Raw genomic sequence first — 9,674 nt, 5'->3', positions numbered from 1 at the left:
TCTGGGCCTCATCTTTGATATAGAGAGTTGCGATTGATCCAAATCAGTCTCAAGTCCTCTTAATCAATTGCAAGTTTGCAGTCTCCCATCTCTTATCTACAAAGTTGCCATCAATCACAAATATGTAACAATTAATGGCAACTGTTTATAAGATGGGCCCTGGACTACCAAATCCAGTATCCAGGCCACAAGAAAATTACAATCAGTCTAATTTAGTTGCCCAAAGTGGCAGCTTTCAGTTAGTGTTGAGCCCTGCATTAAGTCTATAGAAGTTTGTTGTTCCATTAAACAAATAAAATCACACATACACTGTTCAAATATCTTCATATAATATATTTATTCAATATGGCATTCTTCTTTCATGCTGCCAGAATTGTGAATAAATTTACATGTAATTAAGTTATGTGTATCTATTCCATCCCCATCTTGGACTAAAATCAATTTGTGATAGATATTTTTTTGAATGTTCTTCTACAATTGGATCTATGAACATAAACTATGTTGATGTCATATGTGTACACCCTTCTCTCTTAGTGTGCGGGCAAGTCCTCAATATTTTGTCCCTTTTGTTACCGACATCAGAGTGTTTAGTACCACATGTATAACTAATGCTTCTATCGAGTTGACGACCCTGCTGCAGCTTGGACCAGACCAAATAGCAAGGAAAACAAAACTTATTTTCATTTTATTCCTGGCGACGTATGAAGCAGCTAATGACTGAATACCTTAGACTTAATTGCCAATGTCTAGAAACTACATGTGTTACCTTCAACTTGTAGAATTGTGTTCAAGAGAACTTTTATGTATGTTTATTCCAACCTTTGTAAGCTGACTTGTACACTGTAATGCCTGCCTTCTCAACGAACTTGCTGTAAATACTAACTAATATTAAAAAGACAACTTCATATATACTTTAGCACTACTTTGTAGCATTTTTGTTCCCTTTGAATTTGAATGTGTCTTCTTGGAAATGTACAGGACGATCTTGTACATGTACATAAATATGTCCAGGTCAGCCAAAGAAAAGAAACCAGAGAGAGAGACTGTTGGAATGCTCAATATATTACATTTACATCAAATTACTGGAATGTGCTACAATAATTTAAAATGCTTACAAGTGACTTTAAAGACAAGAGAATACAATACCGTATATCATGGATTACTCATAAATTTGAAATCTGGGATTTTCTTAGTTGCTTACCTAGTAACAACTATCAAGTTGGTTAATTCTGCATGTACAAAGAAATTATAGAACATTTTGCATACATATGCTATTGCTAGGTTAAGAAGAACTTCAGACAAGCTCATCAAAATTTGTTAAAGAAGAAAAACTTTATTATGAAAGTATGAACAAAACATCCAATACATCATGAAATGTCTCTTTTTTAAGTTAATGAACTTAATCAAGTTTTGCATACCGGTACATGTATCTTGATTCTTGATGTCATGATTTATTCAAAGTTTTCTGCCCACTATGAGTAAATGCAAACTACATGCAGACAAGCCTAGATTATAGTCCCGATATATATCCAATATGATTCTAATACCTCACCTCACAATAGATTGAATCTTTTACATGTAATCAAATAACCATTACATAAAGTGAACTACTTGACATAAATACGTGTATACAATTCTCAAGTACATTATTATGAAACATCGCATATCAGACAATATTAAAGAGAGAGAAAGAGTGATAGAAAGAGAGAAGAGAGAGGGATAGAGAGAAGAGAGACGGAGATAGAGAGAACAGACAGAGACATAGGAGAACAGACAGACAGAGACAGGCAGTGCTAGAGAGAGATTGAGAAAGAAGGAGAAAGGAAAGACATGGAGGAAAAGAAATACAGGTATAAGAAAAGAGAAAATTAAAGGGAGGAAAAGACAGAGATAGAGAGAAAGAAAGAGAAAAAGAGAGACATGCAGACAGCGACCAACACATAAACCAGTGCTATCTGCTTTCTGCAAGCAATGCATCGAAAATAGAAGGGGTAACAGCAAACTGCTTGAGCATCTCTAGCTCGACTGGATGCATGTGACCAGCAATGACCAATGAGTGCAGAGGATCTCCGAGGTCAACGGAGGTCAGCTCTCGTAACGTTCCAGATACGATCCGCTGGGTGTCGGAACCGACTCTGGCAACCCCTATGCAAATTGTGTCTTCTGTGTAAGCTGTTAAGAGAGAGATCAAATTTTTATGAGGAAATATAATTCGTAATAATATACCCCAAACTTTTGATCAAAGAGCAACAAAGTTGAATATGCAAGTTACATAGAAAATAGCTCAACAGATAAGGTTGTAAAACTAAAATAATAAAAAAAAATATTTTTAAATGTTCTGAAGAATTTTCACTGAAAATGTTAATGCTAAACTAAATGGTTGAAACACAACTTTTGCAGCAATTAATTTTTTTTGATTGCTAGTTTTTGACAATACCCAAAAGTTTCTGGATTTACTTTTTTTTTTCTATGGCAACTTGCAAGTCATTAATGTAGGTTCCCATAGAGAAATACTATGTTCATATTCTTTGTTTATGCACAACCCTCTACCCCCCCCCCCAGCTACACCAAAGAGGCCAGCACCAGACCCCCCCCCCCCAAAAAAAAGAAAAAGAATTACATTACCCTCAATGGTAAAGAGATGGTCAGTTTTGGACGGAGTGGGGTCAGTGTGGGGTCAATTAGGCGGCTTGACAGAGGTAATACACACAAAGTCACTGTTTTGATCTACAAATTTATATCACACGTTTTAAAAGCAGATTGGGGGGGCGGGGGCGTTTACAGGGTCATATCTTAACGAGCCTTGACACCAAGAGACTGAGGATTTACCTGTGTAGTCGTCTCCCCTCTCTTTCCTCCTGTCTGGAATTTCAAGAAGTTGAGACGCAGCCTGTGGTACCGTGAGGAAGCGTGGAGGCTCGAAGATCTTACGCCCTCTAGAGACAATAAATAAGAAACATTGAACATTCCGGTGATCACCATCAGTGACATGGCATTGGCCCGACTATCAGGGTTGGGGGTGGGGGGTATTGGTATTAAGATGAACAGTATCATTGATTAGGAGAGTTTTGGTTTGATGGTTTGTTTTTTTACCTGACCTCTAAGAAAGTATGTGTAATCTTGTAACCTTCAAAGTAAAGTATACGAGTGGTTTGTTTGTTTGTTTGTTTACCTGACTGCTATGAAAGCATGTGTATGCTTGTAATTAAGCAACCAGGGGACTAATGACTTTAAGTCCTCTCTGAGGGACTTGGTAATGAGGATCAATGCCTTACTAAAGTGCATTCGCGCATCGACTTGGTTTTGAACCCTTGACCTCCTGGTTACGAGACCACTGCTCTACCACTGAGCCATAACGTCTCCTCATTTGGCCAACCTGGTTCAAAGTTGGACACAATATGGCGAATACTGCTTTGTTAGGCGAGCACAAAACAAAAGAATATGCGCCATGTTGTCACTAGCTGAAACCAAGTTGGCCAAACTCTGTGTATAGATGTCCCTGATGGTGGAGGTCATCGGTATTGAAGTACAAATTTACAAGGCCAATTACTAATAATAAGGGTGCGGAAAGGGGTCCAATCACCATTCTCCCTCTCCTATTTCGCTCTCCTCTTGTGTCTTTTCTTTTTTTGTTTCTCTAATTAGAGGAAGAGAAGCACAAGTTCCCCCCTGACCCTCCCCCTTTTTTATGAATAACTAGATGGAATTCGACTGCGCGCAGTCGAAAATGATGCCTCCGTCATAGAGCAATTTTACAAACCAAAACAGAAGAAATTTTTCAAATTCAAGTTCAATTGTAATCCATTAACAGGTTCTCAGAATATCGTGATTACAAACAATTTCTCATATACATATATGACCCTTTGAACTTTGACCTCATGATCCTAATATCTACTCAGCTCATTGGCTCTGCAAGATATCCAGAGTTAAATAGTAATCCATCTGTCAGTTCTAATGAGAATGCGTTCACAAGCTATTTTTGCATACATAATGAGCCCATGACCTTGGACCTTATGAACCAAGAATCTACACAGTTCATTGGCTCTGCAAGATACATAAATGATCTAAGTTTGGCAGGAATCCATCAATCGGTTCTTGAGATAACGCGATCACAAGCTGTTTTTGCATACATAATGAGCCCTGTGACCTTTGACCTTTGACCTCGTGACCCCAAAATCTAATCAGTTCATTGGCTCTGCAAGATACATACATGACCAAAGTTTGGCAGGAATCCATCTATCGGTTCTTCAGATAACGCGATCACGAGCCGTTTTGCATACATAATGAGCCCTGTGACCTTTGACCTTTGACCTCGTGACCCCAAAATCTAATCAGTTCATCGACTCTACAAGATACATACATGACCAAAGTTTGGCAGGAATCCATCCATCGGTTCTTCAGATAACGCGATCACGAGCTGTTTTTGCATAAATTAATGAGCCCTGTGACCTTTGACCTCGTGACCCCAAAATCTAATCAGTTCATCGACTTTGCTAGATACATATATGACCAAAGTTTGGTAGGAATCCATTGATCCGTTCTTCAGATAACGTGATCACGAGAATGGGACGTACGTACAGACGTACGTACAGACGTACGGACGGACGGACGGACGGACGGACAACCCGAAAACATAATGCCTCCGGCTACTTCGTAACGGAGGCATAAAAATATTAATCATACGAGTGGGATATAATTCAACTGATACAGTCAAACCTGTCTACAGTGACAAAATGTGGTCTTTGTAGACAGGAGGTCACTAAAGCAGGTTTGACTGTACATTTTCTCCATAATATCTCTGAAAAAAGTAGTGTACTCACTTGATTAGGTTTTCTACACTCTGCTCCTTCATTTTGATGTCTAGTAGGCACAGCGTGTGAAGACCTCTTGATCTGTTAGACGCTATCTTATCATAGTAGCTATCTGGTTTCCAGGTGTCGGTCCAGAACACTATCGAGATGGTCTCCCCATAGTTGTAGAGCTGTCAATTATAAAAAATAGCAATTATTATTTTTGTGTAATGGGTTTTGAGCCAACCACAAAAATCAGCATATCTTGTGCATTTAGCAAAAGTATTTGGTTGACTGTGAAATAAATTTCTAACATCCCATGGTTTGCGAAAAAGTTCCTGGGTCAGCTGGATGACTGTGCAGTAAATTTTCAATATCTCATTGTTAGGAGTACATGAACGCGTAAAAAGGTGAATATGCATTGATATATGCACAGGCTAAGACAATGGATGTCTGCATGCATCCCTTGCAAAATACTTGGGTAAGTACAAAATAATTTTTTCATCTGTGTGCTTACGGTAATGTGCAAATTAATACAAAAAACATTAGGATTGAGCTGGAGATACTAGGCTTCATACAATTAATAATAATAATAATGAATGGCTTTTCTTTAGTGGGACACAATGGTATATCACACTCGTTTTGAGAATATTTTACCCGTCGTGCCGACTCATGAAATAAGCTCGTCAGCTTTGTAAATGTCCTGGTAGTTATAATTTTTTCTTTTTTTTTCAAGACAGGCTACTTTCCATAATGGAGAGGCTCCTTTTCGGTCATGGGGCTATTTTATAGTACCCATTGCTTAAAAGTTTTCAATGTAGATGGGTGAAGAAAAAAACTAGGAAAATGCCACCTGTCTCTGCATATTTCCAGTGTCCCAAGTTCAAATACTCACCTGTAAGCCACAGCAACCTATAGCATTCATGATGGAAGCATTGTGGATAACCTTGTACTCAATCCCTTCCTGCTTCGCTCTCAGAACTAGGTCTGTGTGTGTAGTGGCTCTGCAAAAGGATACAGATGGGTCATAGCAATGGGGTTGGGGCAATTTTGTGAAACACCAGGGGAGTGTTTCACAAAGATACTAAGTTGAACTTAACTCTAAGTTGGACTTAACAATTATGGAAAGCCATTAGCATCAATGAAAATATTTTGTAAAAGTAATTTTAAAAGGCATAAAATGTTGATTCAAATCATTCATATTTTCTATGATCATGGCAGATTTCATTTTCTTGATGTGGAATTTATGAAAAGTCTAAAATATTTGAATACTTGAATGATCAACCTTTTCTGATCGATTCCACAACGTTTCTTTCACAATGCAATCGCATGACCAGAACTGGTCTATACCTGTTCGACTTTAACGATCTTTGTGAAACACCCCCCAGGGCCTGTTGCATTAAACTTAGCATTGATGGTAACTTCCATGGAATCCTTGATTGGCTGTAAATCATAGCTATTACTTTTTTTCTTCATTTTACTTCATTGATTTTTGTGTGTAATAAATGGAATGCACCATGTAAAAGTACAAGTACGTGTATAATTGTATACACTTGAAAAAAATATGTTACAAACTTCTACACAAACCTCGCTAAATAAACAGTTTGTAGGTTAAATTATTTTCTCCATAGTCTAACCAATAAAAAAAAAAAATAACCAAAACGGGAAGGTCAATAAATAGCACATTGCTAATTGAAAGACTAAATCTACCTATGATTGGTCTTACCCAAATGGATCGCCGACAACTAAGAATGCTATATCCTCCGTCCTTGCACCCTCAAAGATCTCATCTGACCCTTGTTCAACCAGGTCACGGTCGGCTAAAATGATCTCCCGTCCATAATACTGCTCCTGTCATAACAAACAGAGTGCACACGACGTAGTGGAGAAAAATTAATAATTTGCCTATCTCCTACTCCTTGATCTTATCTAACATTTGATATTGAAGTAGAAATGAGACGTTAATTAGCCCTATAGTCAAAATGTCAGAGTGCTATTGTACTATAGTAGTAGAGATGGTCAATAGATCTAGACATTATTTGTACAAAACTTTCATATTTTGTAGGTTAATGAGCTGCAATGTATAATGCCTTTAATGGACCTTTTTCACGGCATCCCACTCCCAGTTGACTTAGAGTTAGAGTTAGACATAAATTTTGACTTGAATATGTCCGAAAATGCCATGTCAAATTATGAAAATGAATGTCTTTCACTTTCAGTCCAAAAAAGGCAACAGACAAGAATTACGAAGTTGAGTTCTCATATCTCCCTACAGAACGAAATATCAAGTTTAAGATTATGGTGTCAACCCATAAATCATTAGATTCGTAAGATTAACTGTATGACGTACAAATTCAATGATTGTACACATTGGCCGAGTACGACTACGAGTGCGGGTGGCCACTCCATCGCAGAAGTCTAGCTACGGGGCCATCCTGGCCGAGGTTGCCGTAGCGTTACGCTGCGCTCGGCCGCGCTGACGATCGCGATCGGGACTTACCAATGCATCTTTGCCTACGGTTAAGATGGATGTGTAGGCTTCTAAATAAACACGTTTGGCATTTTTGATGGCTTCCAATCCTTTTACTGTAACATCTTTCACATCACCAAGGCCCAAACCGATAAGAAACAACATTTTTTTTCCCACACTCTCCAAAGTCTGCACTCTGCATGCACCTGCTAGCAAGTTTCGATCTCCACGTGGGCGCTACGAGTATAATTGTTGGGCTTATCGCTATGAATTTTCTAGCCAAAATTTTCCGCTAACAAGCCCGTATCTACGATGATCTTTGAACACATTTCCTCTGTAAGTCCCCCCCCCCCCCCCCCCCCCCCCCCCCCCAATACCATTTGAACTGATATAACTCGATTTCGGGAATTCGATAAATGTATGGTTTAAAAACGTTAAATTTGAATGGTTGAACAATTTATTATGTCTGAAGAAATGAACTTGAAAATGTTATGATGGGGGATATGGTAATTAGCGCTTCTATGATTATTTTTTGTTTAAATAAAGTCTTCCCTTTTTGCCTTTGGACTTAACGAAATGTATGCATCAAATAACATTAACCATCATAATTATAATATATCCTATATAATATTGTGTAATATAAGTCTTTAAGATTTATGAAACATTTCGTGAAAACTTTTTCAAATAACCGTTTTAAATCAATTGACAGCCACACAACGACTGGGTATCCTGGAAAAAAAGTTGCAGTTTGCACCATCTTTTAATAAAGACGCTCAAAATTTCAATTCAAATTCATGAAACTGCATTGCAGCATACCAAATTACACTTTTTCATCTTTAATTAAGTAACATGCGCTTGCATTGCACTTAAAAAAAATGACCTTTTGAATAACATTATATTTTTGTACGTTATTCATCATTCATCATTACTTTCCTCTGATCCTCCTCCCCCTCCTCCTCTTTTTCTTCTTCTATTTCTTCTTTTCTTCTCGTACTTATTATAATTTCTATCATTAGTTTAATGTTGTTATGATTATTATCAGCACTATTAACTTTAATATTTGTTTTTTTGTTTTTTGGTTATCGGTCTGTAAATATAAATATTACTATTTTAACTTATTAATTGTGTACATGTATGTCTGGGACCCCACTTGAAAATATGAGCTCTCGAGCTTTCGTGGGTTATCCTGTTCAAGCTAACTTAATTTTGACCTGTTATTCTCGATAATGTTGTATGTTGGAAGCTTGGCGAATAAAAATCAATCAATCAATCTATCAGAAACTGGGATCCATTTCAATAGTTGAGTATTACTATGCATGTAATCTCACAGGAAGGTGTTACGCACTCAACTGGTACGAGTTTAGATTTGTTTTGTTTTGCACTGTGAAAAGGTTGGGCAATATTTTTGGTGACACGACATTTGCTCCTGCGACAATTGCTCCGGGCTTTATTTCGTCTAAGATGTAGGGTTAGGGTTAGGGTTTCAATAGGGTTTTATGTTAGGTTTAGGGTTAGGTTTAGGGTAGGGTATAGTGTTGAATCCAGGGTTGAAGTTAGCCATTCGATTAGTGTATGAAATTTACAGCGGAGCAATTGTCGCCGGAGCAAATGTCATGGAATCATATTTTTACAACACTTTGCCCAACGTTGTGCCAATATAGTCAACCCAACCATCTATTGCCTTGGGCAATATTTTGCCCAGTGATATTGGTTAACGTACTAGTACCCTACTTTAGATGTACGGTTGGCACAACTTGATGGGCAAAGTGTTTGGGAAAAAAATTGCCCAACCTTTTCACAGTGTGCATTCTTGTCTTCAATATGCCCATTCTTTTGCAAAATGATCCACCTCTGCAGGTCTATAGGCTACCCCTCCCCAATCTACCAATTTCCCCCGCCCCCTCCGGAGGTAGGTGCTATAAGCATTCAGTCATATGTATGAAGGATTTTCAAAGTAATAACCAAAAACTATTCCTGTCCTTGGTTCTAAAATATATATTGACAGGCAATAGAAATTCCCCCTTTTCTCTCGTTGCCCCCTTCACTATTTACGCCCCCCGCCTTCACATGCTCATCACACACTCATTGACCCGTATTCTGAGGCCAAGTGTTCAACTGAACTCCGGTTTAATCAACGTTAGGGCAGCGAGAGAAGATTTTACCATGGAGATATAAGAAGAGATTTTACCCAGCCCAATTGGGCGAGACACTGCCTCGGCCATCGGTGATTTCCCTTCTAACGTAATTCCTCGTTCAGTAAAGGTAAAAATATAATCTATATTCGGAAATATACAGGCAAAATTATTTACAATAGAGTCTTTAAAAAATTATTTGTTATGTTATATGTTTTTAATAAATATTTTAATCAAATTTTAAAGGTATGAAGGCTAACTAAAATCTTTGAATAATATCTA

General features: G+C 37.8%; 1 protein-coding gene across 1 annotated transcript; it reads right to left on the bottom strand.

The window, feature by feature from the left end:
- Nucleotides 1–1,951: 1,951 nt before the first annotated feature.
- LOC577892 (DPH5 homolog (S. cerevisiae)-like) lies at nt 1,952–7,425 on the bottom strand. The gene is given in 6 exon segments (NM_001242662.1): nt 1,952–2,172; nt 2,830–2,936; nt 4,821–4,981; nt 5,686–5,794; nt 6,517–6,641; nt 7,291–7,425. Coding segments are annotated over 6 exon segments (858 nt in total).
- Between the last annotated feature and the right edge of the window lie 2,249 nt (nt 7,426–9,674).

The sequence above is a fragment of the Strongylocentrotus purpuratus genome, unplaced genomic scaffold, assembly GCF_000002235.5.
Source record: "Strongylocentrotus purpuratus isolate Spur 01 unplaced genomic scaffold, Spur_5.0 spur5_scaffold_3, whole genome shotgun sequence".
In the NCBI taxonomy this organism is placed as follows: domain Eukaryota; kingdom Metazoa; phylum Echinodermata; class Echinoidea; order Camarodonta; family Strongylocentrotidae; genus Strongylocentrotus; species Strongylocentrotus purpuratus.
This window is presented reverse-complemented; position numbering and strand designations above follow the sequence as displayed.